The sequence below is a fragment of the Stenella coeruleoalba genome, assembly GCF_951394435.1.
Source record: "Stenella coeruleoalba genome assembly, chromosome: 21".
In the NCBI taxonomy this organism is placed as follows: domain Eukaryota; kingdom Metazoa; phylum Chordata; class Mammalia; order Artiodactyla; family Delphinidae; genus Stenella; species Stenella coeruleoalba.
In genome coordinates this window covers 13,918,819-13,938,642 of record NC_137167.1, presented here as the reverse complement: position 1 = coordinate 13,938,642, position 19,824 = coordinate 13,918,819, and the positions used below count along the sequence as shown (strand labels likewise).

Sequence of the window (19,824 nt, the reverse complement as noted above, 5' to 3'; positions counted from 1 at the left end):
CAAATTGCACATACATTAGACTTGTTCCAAAATATCTATTATTTATGACAAGTGTTCCCCAAAATGGAGCCTGAAGAGTGTGGACCTTTGTTTAATATGTTAATTTTTCTCTCCTGCAGGCACCAATCCTTATTTGACTTTTCACTGTGTTAATCAGGGAACTATTTTGCTGGATCTTGCTCCAGAAGATAAAGAATATCAGTCAGTAGAAGAAGAGGTAATTGTACATGAAAATTTTTAATTATCTTTTCCTGAAATCTGTGCTGAGTCTTAGACTCATCAGTGACACAATATAATAGAATTGAACTTTTGAAAACAACAGGAGGAATGTCTTCAGAATTACACACTGGCGTATTTTCAGAAAGTTACTCTCTTTTGTTCTATAGATGCAAAGTACAATTCGCGAGCACAGAGATGGTGGTAATGCTGGTGGCATCTTCAACAGATACAATGTCATTCGAGTAAGTTTTTAAAATTTCAGGGTGAAAATTGGATTGCACAGCTTGCCTGAATATCAAACATAGGCCGGGGCAGCTGGCGTTAGTGAGGCAAACATGGCGATAAGACTCCCAGCTCAGCCACTAATTTGGACCATAGCTGACAGTAATTTCTGTTATCACTATTTCAAAGTAGCATTAAAGGCCTGGATTTTCAATCAATTTAATTGAGTCAGTGTTTATATCAGTATGCATGTATCTCTTAATCTCAGTATCTTATTTATAACATGGAATAAATGACTGCCATATGCTTTTTTTCAGAGGGATGTCATGAAGATGAATAAAATCAGTTGAGAACTGGGTTAACCCTTTGGGTTAATGGACCTATTGAAATTACACCAGTGCACATCAGAATTACCTGGGGAGCTTTTTGAAAGTACAGATTTATAAGCCCCTGTATCCTGAAATTCAATAAGTCCTCAGTTGATTTTGAGGTATAGCTAGGTATGGTGCAGAATAACAAACAAAAACTGTAGCTGAAACTTACGTCACTAAAAGCCAGAGTATTAACTGAATTACACTGGCCTGGCAACTTTATCGTTTTTAAATAATGTTTTAAGCAAACAAAACATAAAACAAGTTGAACCTCCCTAAAGGAAAACATACTTCTTATTTTAAATCATAAACTACCAATTAATAAACATTTCACTAATTCACTTCTTTCTTCCTCATCCTTAAAGATTCAAAAAGTTGTCAACAAGAAGTTGAGAGAGCGATTCTGTCACAGACAGAAGGAAGTGTCTGAGGAGAATCACAACCACCATAACGAGCGCATGTTATTTCACGGTGAGTGTCCCGACAGTCATTATCTCTCTGGGCGTTTGCAAACTCCAGTAGGGTGAAAAGCCTGTGTTACTGACTATATTAGTGTTGTGTTAAAAATGGTTTGTTCTGATTTTTTTTTTTTAACTACATGTTGGTACCAGCTTTCTAATGCATTACATGTTAGTACAGGCTTTCCAAGGCATGTACAGTGAAAATAATTTATCTGAAATTGTCTCAGAACTTAAATTGCACACTGAGCCATCTAGATAGTGAAATACTCTTTTTGTTGTAGTTTAGCATAATTGTTTTAGTTTATTAGATTATCTGTTTTTGCTTAAAGTAGGACTGGGTGTAAAATAATCTGTATCTTCAAAGCCACGTTGTACCTTGCTATCTAAAATCTCATGCCGTCTGCAAAATCCATATGACACCCTTGCTATGTGTCCCTGATAAGATTCTAGTACATGATAATTTATGTAAGTAGACCATCTTACAAAATAAACTTTTCATTTAGGCGTTATTAATTAGTATTAATCTGCCAAGTGCAACTAGTATGCAGCTAATTGAGATTCTAGAAAAGTGCTCGAAACTGATCTTTCTGTCTATATTTTTAGGTTCTCCTTTCATTAATGCCATTATTCATAAAGGGTTTGATGAGCGACATGCATATATAGGAGGAATGTTTGGTGCCGGGATTTATTTTGCTGAAAACTCTTCTAAAAGCAACCAGTACGTTTACGGAATTGGGGGAGGAACAGGCTGCCCCACGCACAAAGACCGGTCGTGTTACATATGTCACAGGTGAGCATCTTGCCTTCTGTGTAATGGTTGCTGTCCTCAAGTCATGAACCAGATTGGTTTCTCAAGCTCTGCAGAAGTCACAGGTCATCCTCAGTCTTACTCCTAATGAGTCAGACTGTTTTGGGGTTGGGTAGGAATAGCTGATCAGCCCCTGCCCCAATAGGAGTAGTGACAACAGAGCTGACAGCAGCGGCAAAAGCTAGTCATAGGTTACAGTGAAGCTCTCTCCATTTTGGCTTTCTCCCTGGGTTCCAATTTCCTTGCTTCAGATTCAGAAGAAGGTTGAGAATTATTTCTGGAGAACAAACAACCTCTAACTTCAGTCACATTTGAACTAAAGTCACATTTGAACTAAAGCACATAACTTCTATAAACAAGTAGAGCCTTTAATTTGCTGACTTGGCTAGTGATATTTTAAGGCAGGGTATATAATTAGTTAGAAGTCCAACCTCAGAATATAACTTTGGAATTAATAGTAAACAAATGAATATTAGCTTTTTAAATGGGATTTTAAAACTCAGAAATTTGAGAGAATGTTATAAACTCTCAGAAGTCAGTGAAAAAAATACCATTCCCTTTCCTGTCATTGGAAAAGGTACAAAAAGAATTGTGCTCTACAAAGATTGCAACTTATTGCATTTCTCTTTAGATTAACCAGCTGCATTATTTTTGCAAAGTCAAGTTAGTAAGATACCTTGTAATCCAGTTGAAACCTCAGAAAGACCCATATAACCATGAAATTCATTATAGTTGTTCATCTTAAAACTTCTCTCTCTCAGTTTCGTTGTGAAAAAAATTGTAGCCATCAGCAGTTCTAGGACAGATGCCCTATGTCCAGAAGAAAACTTCTTTCTATTAAGGTCGCTGTGGTTAATAACACATAAAAATTCCCAGGGATATATAATTGCAGAAATTTTCCTTTGTTGCTTCAAACCTAACTCCTAAATAACAGTAAAAGTGAACGTAGATGTGGATTAACAGTTGCTTATTAAAATTAGACACACATGTTTATGTCTTGGCCAGGATTTCCTAGAAAACAGAGCCTGAAGCAAAAGCTTATGAACTAGCACTTTCCTGGCAAGTGCAACCTCAGGGAAGCAGGAGTGAGGGCAAGGAAGTGAGGCGGAGAAAGAGGCAGAGCAAAGACCGGGAGGTGCACCGGTGAGCTGGCCACGGTTTCATAACCAGTGCAGTCGGTTGCTCAGTCCATGAGACCTGGACTCATACGGTCTGAACTGTTACATCTCAGAGCAGTACATCATGGGGGAAGAGAGCTGAATCTATGTGCTGGCGCCTGTCTTGCGCTGGTCAGCGTTTGCCCCACAGGGCGTTGGTGTCCCCCCTTGGGGCCGCTGCATCTGCAGAATGCACACACAAGGCACAAGGCAAGCCGGTGAGCGGACGCGAGCTAGTACCAGCCTCGCGGGCCAGCCGGGCAGGTCCTGCATCTTCTTTTGTCTCCACAGCAACAGGGGCACCCTGGGGCAGGAAGCAAAAGGCAGAAAGCGAGGGCCTGTCAGGTCAAGCTTGGAGTGACATATGGACACTGGGAGTAGCCATGGCAGTGGGCCCAGCGGGCTGAGTGGGCAGAGTCCAGTGACACTGTAGCGCCACCACAGTGTGGAGATAGAGCTCAGAAAGCTTCCTTCTAATGCAGATCCAAATGTTTTCCTATGGGACCTACAAGAGGATACAGTTGCTGCCAAGCCAGCATCCCAGAGGGTCATCAGTAGCATCACACTAAAAAAGCCAGCCCAGGCAGGACTCAATTAAACTGGGTCTGGCACAATTTTTACTCAGAGTAATATCTCTGATGAGTCACAATGCAAATATCATACTCCATTACTAAAAATAAACTATTTGATTGAATAACAGGTATTTACAGTTAACAGTGTGACCAATCTTATAGCGTAGTTAAAATATTTATTAAAATGTTTGTTAAGGGTTTGCAAACTTTTATTTTAAAGAACTACAAAGTAAGTTTTTTAGGCTTTGCAGGCTGTATGATCCCTGTCACAGTGACTCAGCTCTGCCCTTGTAGTACAAAAGCAGCCATGGTCGACATGTAAATGCATGTGTGGCGGTGTGTGGGAATGTGTTGCAGTATGTGTTCCAGAATGTGTTCCAGTAAAGTTTTATTTACAAAAGCAGGTGGCAGACTAGATTTTGGCCCATACTTTGCCAACCCCTAGTTTATATAATACACTTTCTTTCCAATCAATCTTTCTTCTCCTCTATAATATTTAACAGCTGCCCCAATTCATGTTTCACTCAGGTAGTATAATTTCCAGACATACAGTTAAGCTAAGTATTTTTATATATAACCCCCTTTTATTATTATGTATCTCATCCCAGTTTTTGCTTCTTCATAATGAGTAATAAGCCTAATCTTAATTTCAGATGCTGCTGCTATCTGCTTATTTTCTTCACTTTCTTCCTATCCAGCCACATGCATCCTTCCAGAAGACAGTTTTTGCTAGTATTTGTCCTTTTTCCACTAGTCAAAAACTTGCCAAGTGTTTTCTATGATTGATTTTTAAACCACACCAAAATTTTAAATGTTAAGTATAACTATTGAGCCTGCTAACAGCTTATATAGTAAATCAGTATATCAAATCTTATCCTATTCCTACTCATAAAATCAAAAGTGACATTTAAATTAGCTTGCCTTATATTAACTGCTTTTGAAAAACTCAGTAAGGCTAACAGTTATGTCATTCTAAGATTGCTTTCCTTTTTTCTTCAGACAAATGCTTTTCTGTAGAGTGACCCTTGGCAAGTCCTTTCTGCAGTTCAGCACCATGAAAATGGCTCACGCTCCCCCAGGCCATCACTCTGTCATTGGGAGGCCGAGTGTGAATGGGCTGGCCTATGCTGAATATGTCATCTACAGAGGAGAGCAGGTATGGTGCTCGTGGAATAAGCATGACCAAGCTACCATAAACAGTTGATTCAGAATGCAGAGACCACGTAAGAGTTAAAGAAAGCCATTTAATGAAATATCCACCACATAGTTTGATAGCATTAGTTGATTCAGTTCAAAATGAGCATACCAAAATTCTTTGATATCATCTTTATACGTAGATCCCATCATTCACCTGTCAGCCAGGTAATACAGTGTAAACAAGATGGTGGCTGAGAAATAAAGGTGTGGCGTCTCGTGCAGCTCCTGTGGCCTGCTGTTCTGAACTAATGCCTCCGCGTGGCATGGAGAGCTAAGAGTAGCTGCCATTCAAAGATCTTCGTGAGGTACTTGCCACAGGCTGGTCACATGAGTTGATCAGGGCACTTACACAGAAGAATAGCTTTCTGAGTCTTAAAGCTACAGTACATTGAATTCTGCCAAATGCTTGAGGCTCCAAGATAAAATTGTCAACAAACAGGAAAACTTTCTATCATTTTCAATCCAGGCCTTAACTCTCACAATACTGCTAAATGCCTACTAATTTGTCTAGAAACAAAAACCAATTTGTCTGAACTTAATTGAATTTCAAATGGATACTTTAACTACACTGTTAGAGAAAACTAAAAAAGGAGAAAGAAGAAATTAACTATATACAAGTAAACTATGAAAACGATTTTCTTATATGCCAACAATCTTGGGCCGGGTCAGGTGTGGAGTAGGGGGAAGAATTGCAAACAAATCCTGGGTTTCATTTAGTAGATCTGTTGATTGTGGTGGTTTGGGCAAAGCATTGAAGCTCTTTTAGCTGTATTCTAGGATTGAGCAAATGAGTAAATGTGTTGATGTGTTCATTTTGGGAGCTGGGTTCTCACTGTGGAAGAAGAGACATGTAAATGTGGAATGGGGGAAGGTAAGAATGATGCTAGGGACGGACTGAAATTGGAGATATCGATATGAACTGATGCTTTCTAGTATGTGTATGTTTGTACACATGTAAATAATATGTATGTATAGGTATATGTGTAAGAGGTATATAAGAGATATATGTAAGCATGAGTATATATGTGCATGTATTTCTTAGCACTGTCTGCTGAAAGCAAAGAAACCCCAGTAGCAATAAGCACACCTAAAGCCCAGATCTTGGTCTCCAATACCAAGCCCCACTAAAAGGAACTTTGGAGAAACAGCTAATTCCAGGGCTGGAGCAGAATAGGACCAAGATGAGCCCGGAACAACATCTTGTTATAACAGAAAGTAATGAAGTGCTCAAAAGCAATGATGGGAGCATGTCACAAGGACGCAGAGCTGGCTTGAAGTGGCTCCCACTGGCCAAATCTGGGATAGTTTGAACATCAGAATAAGTACAGTGATAAATTTTAAAACATTGGAAAGAATACAAATTTATGTTTCTATACTGATAACAAATAGATAAATAAATAAATGAAGGGGAAAGGAAGGCTTTGCTTACAGTAGAAAGCCAAGGGCAGGTGGTAGATAAGGAGGGAGTACTAGATTTGCAGCCATCATGGTAAAGATTAGATCAATGGATGCTAAATGTAGGGGATAATTTTGATACGGAGAGGAGGATTGTGCATGGTCTTCTTATTAGTTACAAAGGACGGGGGGAAACCCACAGTAATTATACTTTGGAGAAAGGGGGCAGTACCTTGCCCAGATGATCAGAATTAACATCACCAATGAGGGAGATACACACAGAGTGTGCCTCCAGATGTCATATTCTGAGAAGAGCCAAAATCATCTATGCAGTGTTCCAGCCAAGAATGTATGACCTCAGTCTAATCAAAATGAAGAATGTTCTATTAAAAAAAAAATTGAGGGGAAGACTGGATTCTTCAAAAATGTCAATGTTATAAAAGAGAAAGGCTTTGATAACTTTCAGATTAAATGAAACCCAAGAGACAGGGCAACTAACTTCAGATTCTGCCCCCAAATTGGATCTGGTACTAGAAGAGAAAGGACATTATTAGATCAACTGATAAAATTGAAATATGAACAGTAGGTAGATAAAAGTATTATGTCAGTATAAAATTTATGTAAGAGAATATCCCTATTCTTAGGAAGTAAATACTGGCATATTTAGGGATAAAGAACCATGATGAGGTATATTACTTACTCTCAAATGGCTCAGGGAAAAACATAACTGAATCTATCTGTCTGTCTGCCTAGTATATATAGAGGTGGGAGAAGTACACATGATAAAGCAAATGGGATAAGTAAAACCTTTACAGTATTTGGATGTAGGTAAAGGGTATACAGGTATTTTAGGTACTAGCTTAATTTTTGCAACTTAATATGTTTTGCAGTTGTTTCCAAATAAAAGTTTAAAAACTACCGAAGAATAAATTTGTCAAATTTTTCTGTTTAAATCAGAAACTCCCTACTTCTAGAGAAAACACTTTCACTTTGACTCAGTAATTCCACTTTTAGAAATTTGTTTTAGATATAATCAGTGATGATCACACCCAAAAAAAACCCTACAAGAAGGTTCATCGCTATGTTGATTTTCATAATGAAAATTTTAAACAACCTAAATATTCAACAGAAAGAGAATGATTTAAATGAATATTAGTATATTTATGTGCCTGTGATTTAAAAAGTATATTTACATGGTATATGCTAAACACAGAATCAACCAAAACATAAGAGCAGTTATCTCTGGGTATTGAGATTATAGGTGATTTCAGTTTTCTCTACCATACACTTTTCAAGATTTTGTAAGTTAGCTATGGGAAATAGAATTTCTTTCACGTTTGGGTGGAAAGAAATAATAAGGGATAGTAATAATAGGTTTACATTTGTAGTATTTGCTGATCTTTCAACCATTTCCTAAGTAGTTTGACTTGATAACTTGTTTAGATTCCCTTGCTAAAAGAATTTTAGAGAATGATGTGGTCCAAATCATATTTGAAAGAAAAAAGTACCTTGAAAACTGAAATGTGTGTAGCTGTTTTGTTTCAGGGGAGCATACCTGTGCTTCCATATCCAGGTGCTTCCCACATGGACAGTGTTTACTCTAATGTCTACTAATTGAGTCGCTGCCCATGAGCAATTTCTCCTGATTTACGGTGGACTTTTCCTTTGGTAACTTTTCTTTCATTCCCCTTAGTGATACCTTAAATCATCTTTCACCCTTAGTATCAACACTTTCAAGAATACGTAAATTCAGAGGGTTGGTTCGAGGAGTATTATTTATTTATTTATTTATTTATAAATTATTTATTTATTTTTGGTTGTGTTGGGTCTTCGTTTCTGTGCGTGGGCTTTCTCTAGTTGCAGCGAGCAGGGGCCACTCTTCATCACGGTGCGCGGGCCTCTCACTGTCACAGCCTCTCACTGTCGCGGCCTCTCTTGTTGCGGAGCGTAAGCTCCAGACGCGCAGGCTCAGTAGTTGTGACTCACAGGCCCAGTTGCTCTGCGGCATGTGGGATCTTCCCAGACCAGGGCTCGAACCCGTGTCCCCTGCATTGGCCGGCAGATTCTCAACCACTGCGCCACCAGGGAAGCCCCGAGGAGTATTATTTATTATTGGTGGGATTATTTGTTTCTTTGGAATTGAAAAGATGTGTTGAAAATTAACTACACTGTTTTTGAAAGAAAAGTAGTTCTGATTTTAGTATATGACTGGACTTAGAGTATCAGGAATTTTTTTGTGCGTTGTACTATAAGCTTCACATTAAATTAGACAATAGAAGAGGTATTCTCTGGTCATTGGCCGCTTCAGACATGTGACCTGTTTTACTGAAATGATATGAACAATGCAGAGTTATGTAACTTGGAGAATAGAAGACTACACAGTGATTTGTAGGATGATTTTCAAATAAACAAAATCATTCAAGGGAGCATGTTTCTTCACCTCTGTGGAGAATTAACTGAAAGCATTTGAGTTTAAGTTGTAGCATTGAGGATTTGGGTTAAGAAGAATTTTCTGAAATTCAGTTACTAAAAGTGGCTGTTGAATCTTTTCTTGTAGGTACTTTAAAAATATGCTCTATGCTTTTATAACCAGCATGGGTTTAAAGTAAGACTTGACAGGAAATCATGTTTGTTGGTCTATCCTGGGCCCTTCTAGTCCTGCAGTTTAGTAATTCCCTTGCCTTAAATCCCTCTGGACTTTGATGTGATTAATTCCTATCTCAGTCTGTACACAGAAGCAATTCAGTAGCCTACTCAGTAGGAACCAAGAGATAAGGACCTGTAAGTTATTCATACCATTAGCATCTTAGAATCTGCCTCAAATTTACATGTGTTAGGAATCTCCTAAGATAGTGTACTACCAAAATTCACATGCTTGCATTACCGATCCCTTTGCTTAAGCAACTTTTCTGCAAGCAAAAGGATGTATCATACAAAGTATCATAGATATTAAATTTCATTGGGACAAAAGGAAGTAGGAGTGGGCTTCACACTCTTTTTTTTTTTTTTTTTTTTTTTTTTGTGGTACGCAGGCCTCTCACTGTTGTGGCCTCTCCCGTTGCAGAGCACAGGCTCTGGACGCGCAGGCTCAGCGGCCATGGCTCACGGGCCCAGCCACTCCGCGGCATGTGGGATCCTCCCGGACCGGGGCACAAACCCGTGTCCCCTGCATCGGCAGGTGGACTCTCAACCACTGTGCCACCAGGGAAGCCCCACACTCATTTTTGACACTTAGCACATGCTCACTGGGGTTAGTTTTAAATTCTTCTTTTTCTGTCTGGCTTATCTTCCCACTTATCCCAGAGTGCTTTGTATGCACTAGATGCTCAATATATGTGTATTGGTGATGAATAGATAATTTTCTTGACCATTAAACTATCTGGTTGATTAACCAGTTTTTTTCCATTTTTCCACCAGTTTTTGAGCCTTCCTAGATTCTTTATACCCAACTCTAGAATTAGCAATAGATAGCTAACCTACCTTGTAACTAAAAACTAAAATACTGTTTAAAACCATTTCAACAATTAAGCAGTGTTCACATTATAATAAAATAAAACTACAAACTATTTAGTTATTGCGCTCCGGATTGGAAAGTCAGGAGTAATGAGGATTGTCAGTCTTAGTTATTCCAACTACGTGTACTATAGATGGAAACCGTTGCTGTTTTAGTTATTCCAACTACGTGTACTAAAGATGGAAACCGCTGCTGTTTTTAAGTCAAACCAAAACAGACTGGAATTTTGGAAAAGAATATTATGAGTGATAATGGTTCCTTACATGAATAGAAACAGTTATAACTTTTCAAAACATATGTACGGTTTTTGTTTTTTTAATCCTTACTGAGACCTCTTCAAGAAGAACTAGTCTTTGATGAATGAGAATAATAATGTTAATAGTAATAACTAACACAAACTAGATTTTTACTATGCCAAACCTATTCTAGGATCTTTGTGTTTAATCCTCACAAAAATCTTGGTGTCATTACTGTTCCCATTTATAAATGAGGAAAGCGGAGGCACCTGACATATAACAGTTTCTGCAGAGGTGTAAAATTATAAAGAAATAATTCAATAAATCTATCACATGTTCATTTCTGCATTTTAACTAATAAACAGTCCAGTTTTTTTAATCCTTCATTCTTTCCATTATCTTACTCTCTCTAGGTCAGCATTCAACCAATTATTTGGGGGCCCCAAAACACTTAACTCACCAAAGAGTACTATTTTTCACCCACAGACCACTCTGAAATATTGAGTCGAGTCTTATCATTATGTTAGAGTTAGGGGTGACGGGTTCCTAGGTAGTGTACGTGGCTTCACCCTGCCCCCCTTCCAGCTGCCTTTGTAGGGATTTCTGGTTTGTAACCGCTTCCTGGTCAGGCTTCCTCTTCCCACCAAGAAGTGCTCTTCCCACTGTAAGCACCGAGCCTTCGGTTTTACTACAAGAAAGAAGACACAGAAGAGGAGGGAGTACAGGGGGTGGAGGCTCTTCATCAGAGTCATTTTCTTTCCTGTAAAAATTGCCTTTAACTAGTCAACTTGTAAAAATCACCTCCAAACTGTTGCCTCTGAGTTACTGGTGACTCAGCACACGTTGCCTTTCTTCCTCCTCACTCAGTGGGTTACATCATCATCTATGATTAATTTGAAATCAGTTCAGTGAATTATTCTTTCATGTAACAGACTTCTCCTGAAACATGCTATGTGACGGCACTATGCTAGGTGCTGTGAGAAAGAGATTTTTTTCTTGCCTGAGTTTTCCTGTTTATGGCATGTGGCTCTCTAGTGAGGGATAAATATAGTGTAACCATTTTACAGTATCCAAAAGTAGAAATAACATTATAACAATTCTAGGATTATAGGATTTACACAGGTGTATATACAGATATGGAGGCGGACCTCCTAACTGTCCAGGCACCTGTGAATTAGCTGACCTTCTTAGGCTCTTGGGTGTACATAGAGTACGGGTTATGATCAACAGACTCTGAGGCTTCCACGTTAAGTCGGGCTTTAGTATTTTAGCTGCCCAGAGGGTGACGTGTTTTGCTTCCTGTCCTTTCCAGGCATACCCAGAGTATCTCATCACCTACCAGATCATGAAGCCGGAAGCTCCTTCACAGACCACGGCAGCTGCAGAGCAGAAGACCTAGTGAATGCCCACTGGTAAAGGCCAGATTGGATTTAAACCTGGGACTGGATGACAGTGGATTGTTTTCAACAAAATCAATATTCTATAAATCCCTGACAGCCTAGAAATAAGCTGTTTGTCTTTTATAAAGCATTGCGATAGTGATGAATATAGTATGAGTAACTGATACATACTCAACTGCTACTGTTCCCTTTGAGGAAATGTTTACAGGGGCGGCCTTTTAACATATCTCAGGCTCATTTTCATTGTAGTTATCCATTGCTAAGACAGGATTGCTTCAATCTAGACTTGGAAAAAAAGAAAACATAACCAGTACTTTCCCAAATGTTCACAGTTCACACACTACATTTGCTTCGCTCTATATGGCACGTGTATATAGTAAATATACACATACGACAGGTTCATTTTTCGTTTTTTCTGAACATTCATCATTCACTTTTTGTTGCTATCGTTGTTGTTGTTACTTTGAAAATGAGCCGAGCCTTCTTGAGGATATTTTGCACAAAGTCACACTGACTAAAATCACTAGTGATGTAACCCAAGCTTCTGGCTGAGCAAGGCTTAGTTTCCACTTTTTTTTTTTTTCCACTGATTTATTTTGTATCTGTACTTCTTATCAACGTAAACTGAGATGGAAAGGAAAAACACCACGTTTCAGTTTCCTTCTATTGATTGGCCAGTCTTACAAGGGAAAGGCACAAACATCAACCTGATTTAGGAGCTCCCAAGTTCAGAGCAGTCAAAGCCAACGAGAGCCACTCGCACTTTCCAACTCAGGCCTTCCTCCGACGTGTTCAGGACGGTGCTGGAGGGCCAGGAAGAGCCCAGCCAGCGAGAGGCTTGAGTGATGCTGTTGTGACGTTCAGAGGGGAGACCGCCAGGGAGGCCCGTGAATCCAGGAGAAGCAGCATTACGACACATGAGGGGCCTGTGGTGCGATAATAGGACCACAGAAAAGGACAACGAGGGCTCCTCACAGAAAACACGACTTCTCTCCACTTAACCCGCACCACCAGAATTGTCGCCCCCAAAATTAGCTGCCTTATTTCCAAATTCAGTGGAATTATTGTGCTGCGTTAGAGTCTCAAAACAATTACTTTATTGTTTCTCTAGTTTAGAAAGCTGGGATTCAAATCCTGTGTAGTCACTAGATAGGCACAGATGCAAGAACTTTTTTGTTTACTGCAGATTTGGGGTTTATTTTGAGTGAGGTGCTTCCGATAGTTTGTGTAGGTCCCTGCACTAAATTTTTGAACCATTTTCTCAAACTTCTTAGTAGACAAGGAGAACAAAAATGGAAACCAAAGCTCTTTCAGTTATTTTTTAAATGAAAGTGGAGAAATAACCATACTGTTTCTTCCTGAAATCACTACTTTGTTTTGCTTTTTTTCTCAACATTTGTCAAGTGCACATTGTTACTTGTAAAAAATTATCCATTACAGTTCTCACGCTTGCCCTTTTCACCTTAACTGAATATTGAATTAAGTGCATTAACTTACTTACTTTGACATGCTATGCGTCTACTCAGCTTCGAAGCAAAAGTAATATAAATGTGATGGAAAAAAGGAAAAACAGTGTGACGCAAACTTGCCATTTCAACTTAAAGTCCTGAAAACTAACTTGCTTGTTTGTTCTTTAATACAGGCTGATTAAGCTGTGACCTCATTTAATCTCCTGAGGAAAAATAAAATGGTTACATGCAAAGATTCTAGAATAGGCTCTTAAAATATACATTTTGCTTTCCTTTTGGCTTGAGTCCAATGCTAGAACTAGACATCGGGAACTAGTCTTGAGTTTTATAGCTGAATCTTGCATGGGTCCTCAAAATTAAATCAAGAATTAGCCTCAGTTGTTGCTTCTATTGAAGTTTTAGTGACCCAAGCTGGGTGTTTGTGTCTTGGCTACTTGTTTAATAGCACTAGAATTCCACGTGAAGCTCTCAAGTTTGATACCCATTGAGGGCTTTTTTCCTCCCTTCCTTCTTTTTTGCTGTGTGTAACAGTGGGTTGAAGGAATTGGCATCTGTGTAGTTTTCAGTAGCTGTGAAAGTGTATATTACTTGCCTCCCCAATTAGATATAGTTTAAAATGGTAAACACAGCTGTGATTTTTAGTTACATAAAAGGGTTAATATGGTATAGATCCCAAAAGCTTCATAGCTTCATTAAAAAGATAAGCCACTACCCAACTGTGGTTATATGTTATTTCCATCATACTAACTAGATTAACGGATGTGCCAGTTTTGAACTTCAGCCTTACACTTGAGAAGGTAAACTGTGGTTCAGTATTTAAACCGCCAATGTTACGTTTCTGATGTTCTGTGTGCCAAGTAAAGGTACTGTGTGTAAGGAGGACATTTGCTGTACTTCTTGTCTCGTAATGATTCAAGTATATAGTAGTTCTTGAAAGAATGTGTACATATTATTCATCTGCTGAAGAGAATGAGTTCATTGATGTCTCACAGGAGCCAAATACATTTTTTCAAAACTTGAAAACCAAAGGTCATCATGAGTGCATTCAAGTTAGCAAAAGTTGATTGCGTTTGGAATTTCCACCCATAGCAGTGTGAAAAACCCTTTGGAACTCAAAAGCATGGCTTTAAGTTAGGCTAAAATGCACTTAATTTCTTGTATACACACTGTATAGAAACACTAGCAAGTGAGGACTTCCAGTGTGGCCTCCCCTGAGTGGCCCCTCTGTTTCCCAAACCATATAGAAGAGAGAATCCAGACGCCTGCACCGGTTCCACCACAGGTCTGACATCAAAGGGCTTCTAGACCTGATGGCCCAGTTTGCTAGCTATTGGCATCAGTTAAGTGCTCTGGACTGGACACTTTCTCCTTGTACTTGGCCTCCTTCCCTTTTCCCCAGATTGCTAGTCTGGAATTATAATTAGCTCCAGCAATTACCTTTGACCCCTCTCATTTTCCTCCTTTCTCCATCTTGAGTCTTGCATATGGCGACTGTACCTCTGTATCCACTTCGCAACTAGAACTGGGTATTAAGCCTCATGTGCTCTGCTCAGAAGATTCTGCCACTTTGTCAACAAATGACAGCATGGAACCCAGAGTTTTAATTCTATGCAAAATAATAGCAGTACAACCAGGATTCTTCCTTACCTTTTCCTTCTTGGAATTTGGAATCTCTAGCTTTTCGGTAACATAAGTAGAATAAACAGTATTAGGATGTTTTTGTGAAATGGCACCCTTGTGCTCGTTTGAACTTGATGTTAGTGGCTACAGTAATTTCCCTTTGCTCTCAAAATAGCGAAGTGCATTGATATATGCAGAGAAATGCCTGAATGTGGCAAATAAAGTAATATAGATGAATATTCTATTATTATAGCCTTTGTACAAAGAAATAAACTTTTGGTGTATGCTGGAAGACAGCATTAGAATACAATGAGTTGTCTATGTTTTTCTATTTCAGTAAGTCTCCCACCTGCACAAAGGTTATTGGCCACTGCTTACCCTCCCTTTTTTTTTTAACATGTTTATTGGAGTATAATTGCTTTACAATGTTGTATTAGTTTCTGCTTTATAACAAAGTGAATCAGCTATACATATACATATATCCCCATATCCCCTCCCTCTTGCGTCTCCCTCCCACCCTCCCTATCCCACCCCTCTAGGTGGTCACACAGCACCGAGCTGATCTCCCTGTGCTATGCGGCTGCTTCCCACTAGCTATCTATTTTGCGTTTGGTAGTGTATGTATGTCCATGCCACTCTCTCACTTCATCCCAGCTTGCCCTCCCTTTTAAAACATGTGCACCTTCTGGATTTCTGTAATTGCTTTCAAACAGAGATGGTATGTATTTTTAAGCACCTTTCCCCCAGTGTGTCCAGATCCCATTTGTATGATAATCTGTGATAAACAGCCTTTTTTCTGTGTTTTCTGTTGGGCAGTTATCTTGCATAGAGCTATAGATTTTAGTCATTCAGGCAACACTCAAAACTGACATAAAGATAGGGTTTCATGTGTCAGAAATTTACTTAAAGACTGAAGCTAAACTTCTTTGTTGTCAAATCAGTGACAGAGAAATGAAAAGACAGTGATTGTGAAGATAATATTTGCGCTTTGGCTGGACACGTCTAGCACATGAAAAGGAAATGCATTTAAAAAAAAAAAAAACCACCCTAAAAAGTGGAGGCTTCTTCAGATACTTTGTGAGTTCTGAAATTAATAGACACTCTTTCTTCTTAAGAAAGCCTTAACTATGGCAGAAACTTTTTAACCTTTTATATCCTAATAAATACAGAGTTGTAATTGCATTTCTCAGTGTGTGAAAGGTGTCACCGAGTTGGGCGTATCTCCACGTATCTCACACCTGGTAGGCTACTTAATGAGAGTCTGTTTCATAAGTAAGCCTCCTTTATGTGCAAAGGAGCTGAGAGAATTGATCCATCCCAATTTCTCTACATCTGAACTTCCTCAGCTACCAAATCTTCTGGTTCAGAGAAATGCTAGAAAGATTTTGAAACCCATTAAGTTTTGTGCATGTGGGGATTAGCAACAACAAGTGATACCATGTAGAATTTGGGTGTTGCACAAGCTGATTTTTAATCATTTTAAAATATAAACCACGGTGATAAGTGAAAAGCAGTAGGAAACTAAAGATTTTATATACTAAGACCAAACGTGCTCACGATGTGACCAGTTTTAAACATCTGCCAGAGGGTTGTGGCTCCTTGGAAATAACGTTCACACAGTAGAGATGATTGCATTTTGACTCTTCATTCTTTCGTGTTTTCTTTTGCGATTTACACTTTCACATCTCCACACGCAGCCCACCACCCATCTTTTCAAACAGATTTCTCATGCTCTAGAATGCAGAGTGTTCGGTTATTTTTCATCTGTCTGCCCTTTTTTGTAGGCAGCCCTTGAAGCCCCTTGTTGATTCCTAGCATTTGCAGAGAAATATAGTTAAACCCTGGTAGGGGGGGTGTCTCTCCCACACTCCCAGGCCCCTCCCAAGGTTCAGGATGAAAAGCTAGAGGACGCAACAGTAAAAATTAGAAAAGAACCAAAATCTTTAAGGCTAATAGCCTAGACCTAGAAGATGACCTTGACTATATAACCATTGTATTCATTACACAGAATATTTAAACTCTTCATGTGCATAGAATACCTGCCTCTGCTTTCACTGTGTCAAGCTCACCCTGTCTATGTGGTAGTAGTATTTGTCTGATACCTACAAACTAAAAAGGTACTTTTATCAACAAGGTGTCTCAAACACATTACAAAACCAGCTTTGAGGAAATCTAGAGTGTTTCCTGGCAACAGCATTTGGAGTAGTAACTGTATTTTCTCATTGTGATGTTGGTCTGTGTACGTAACCAATGTAGTGACTCTTTGGTTCATCATTGGTGTTGTTTTCATTTGTAGTCTCTGTGTGACCCACCAGTGGCCGGGGGTTCCAAGCCCCTTTCCTTTCCTTTTTGCATTTGTCTTTTTGTAGAATTGCCAGATAAAATACAAGACACCCAGTTAAATTTGAATTTCAAACAAATAATTTGTCCCTTAAGTATGGTTCATGCATTATTTGGCATATATTTACTGTAAAAAAAATATTATTTATCTGAAATGGAAACTGAACTGAACATCCTAGGGGTTTTGGCTTTGCTTTGTTTGGTTTTACGGAATCTGGCAACCCTAGCGATTTGGTTGTGGAAAATCGCTTTCAGCACGTACATTCTTCTAGATTTCACCATCTTTCACGTGGAATGGCACCTTTTCCCCCCACCCTCTACTTTCCAAAAGCGGGCATCAAGGAATTCAACCTGCCTGCATGGTGGGTTTCTATTTAAGGCATCTTTATGATTATATTTAACCAGTAATTGTGCTTTGGCTAAATGTCTAACTTACAGTACTTGTAATTGTTTAATATTCAATAAAAACATTTTTAAAGTTTACTGTATGTGGGTAGCAGTTAGCTCTGAAGCGTTTTCATTTGCCTGTTTGTTCCTTTCAACCTGACCAACCTTAACGCAACTGACCTAAAACTGTCGGAAAATACGGATAACAGCTCCCTCTCATCTTCCTAGTGAGACCTGTGTGAAGGGCCTTAACCTCACCTCTGAGCCCACATGGGAGTCACTGAAATACAGCGCTAGCAGGAGAAGCACAGCTGCCTTTTAGAAACATCTCCGCAACGAATCACACCGACTCCCAGGGCAGCTTGAGGGGCAGCAAACTCCTATCCCTGCCCCCCTCCTCCTATCATACTGGGGGAGGGGGCGGGGAGCGGACTACCTGCCTGTGGTGGTACTGCCTTGGTTGCTGGGCCTCAGGTTAGAGGCGGCGCACCCTGTTAACAACACTTGTAAACCTTTATCACTGGGCACGGTTCACTTTCCTATTACTTTATAATCATAAGACAGTTACAGCGGGCCTCCAAGCTGAAGGAGGACCTGGCATCATATTGGGAATAATAAGAGGTCATCTGTTCCCATTGTTGGGACCTGGCTGCCAGATGTGCTGCTTGGCATCCACTCCGAAGGCCTGGACCTAGAACGAGCAGAAGTGGAAGGGGGTGGTGTGTGACTTCATTTGACCAATCCCCACCTGCCCTATAGGGCTAGTAAAACGTCTTTATGCAAGATAATGTGTAGGTGACATGTTCATTTTGTTAGTACGATTCTTGGCATACTTTACGTAGCCAAGGACTGATTAGAAAAGTAAGTCTGTTCATCTCCACTTTCATAATTCTGCTCACAAATCAGGAGTACGTGATACAAAGCATAAGATAAATTAGGTGTTTGGGATTAACAGATACACACTACTATATATAAAATAGATAAACAAGGACCTACTGTAGAGCACAGGGAGCTATATTCAATATCTTGTAATAACCTATAATGGAAAAGAATCTGAAAAAGAATATATATCTGAATCACTTTGCTGTATACCTGAAACTAACACAACATTGTGAATTAACTATATTTCACTTTTTTTTTTTAATGGTTTTTAAAAAAGAAGATAACCGTGCCATGGATGCAAATCTGCGGCCGTATGAAGAGGCTGGAGTTGTCAAGAAGCCATGGCTGCCCTGGGCCACTAAATTGCTTCACAGCTCCCAGGAAATTCTATGGGGACTCTGGTTCTCTACTTTTCTATCTACCAAGTAGGAATACTTTCTGCCAAATAGTTATTTAATAGGAATATTTGGAAGATATACAAGATAACACAAATCAAGTGCTCTTGGGGTCCTAGGAGAAAACAAGTTTAACAATGAGAGGCTTAGGCGACCAGGTAGTCTGTTAGTGCAGCAAGTTTGCTGAAAGACCGTGTAGGATGAAGACACCACCTCTGCCCTCAGACTGCCTAAGTTCATGGCCTGGCTCTGCCACTTACACACCATGTGACCTTGGGAAGCTCCCAAGGTGCCTCAGTCTCCCCATCTTCAAAATGAGTCTCCTCCTACTACTAGTTCAGAGAGTTGCTGTAAGAATTTAATAGTGTTTTCTGCTGGACTGGAACCCAGGTTCTAGAGAGTAGACCTGGACCTCCAAGACACACAATGAGCAGCTGCTGATTTAGGCTGTGGTTAACTAGTTCTCTCTAAAAACAGAATGCTCTGGTGTATTTCAAAATGGTTCCTTTCTCTCTCCCACTGCCCGAAGCACAAGGAGATTTTTCTCCAATATTTACTATTTGAGCTCCTGGAAATAAATCTCACACAATTGTAGTGGACCCTGATGACTGTGTCCTCCTGGAGTTTTGAAGTTAGAGTTGTCCACATTCAGCCTCCAGCAATTCATCAATTACAGTTCTTGTTTTCCTTCCGGTACTGGTTCCCAGAGAAGTTTCTGCTCATGAGTCTCTGCTCCAGTAAATTGTTATTCTCTGTATTCGCCTGTCAAATTCTCCAATCCTGGGGACAGCAGTTTCCCCTGTGTCCTTACCACTCTTATGTATCCTAGAAAAGTGGGTTTTTCAGCCTGGGTTTTGACGTGTTGTTAGGAGTAGCACCTTCCAAGCTCCTTACATCAGAACTGGGACCCCCAGACCACAATGACTTCTTAAAATATAACACTAAAGGCATGATCTATGACAGAAGGAAACTGATAAGCTAAATTTTTATTAAAATTAAAAACTGTTCTGCAAAACATACTGGGTAGAAAATGAGAAGATAAGCCACAGACTGGGAGAAAATATTTGCAAAAGATAAAGCATTGCTATCCAAACTATACAAAGAACTTGTAAAACTCAATATTAAGAAAATGAACAACCTGAGTAAAAAATAGGCCAAAGACCTGAACAGACACCTCGC

General features: G+C 39.5%; 1 protein-coding gene across 2 annotated transcripts in view; it reads left to right on the top strand.

The window, feature by feature from the left end:
* The window catches only part of TNKS (tankyrase), a 177,445-nt gene extending 159,981 nt beyond the window's left edge, over positions 1-17,464 (top strand). For both annotated transcript variants that reach the window (XM_079908906.1, XM_079908907.1), the window contains 6 exons: positions 120-217; positions 387-461; positions 1,178-1,283; positions 1,877-2,063; positions 4,810-4,966; positions 11,465-17,464. In XM_079908906.1, the coding sequence (XP_079765032.1) occupies positions 120-217; positions 387-461; positions 1,178-1,283; positions 1,877-2,063; positions 4,810-4,966; positions 11,465-11,551 (710 nt within the window). In that variant the 3' untranslated portion in view covers positions 11,552-17,464. The remainder of the gene's footprint in view (positions 1-119; positions 218-386; positions 462-1,177; positions 1,284-1,876; positions 2,064-4,809; positions 4,967-11,464) is intronic.
* Positions 17,465-19,824: the final 2,360 nt, after the last annotated feature.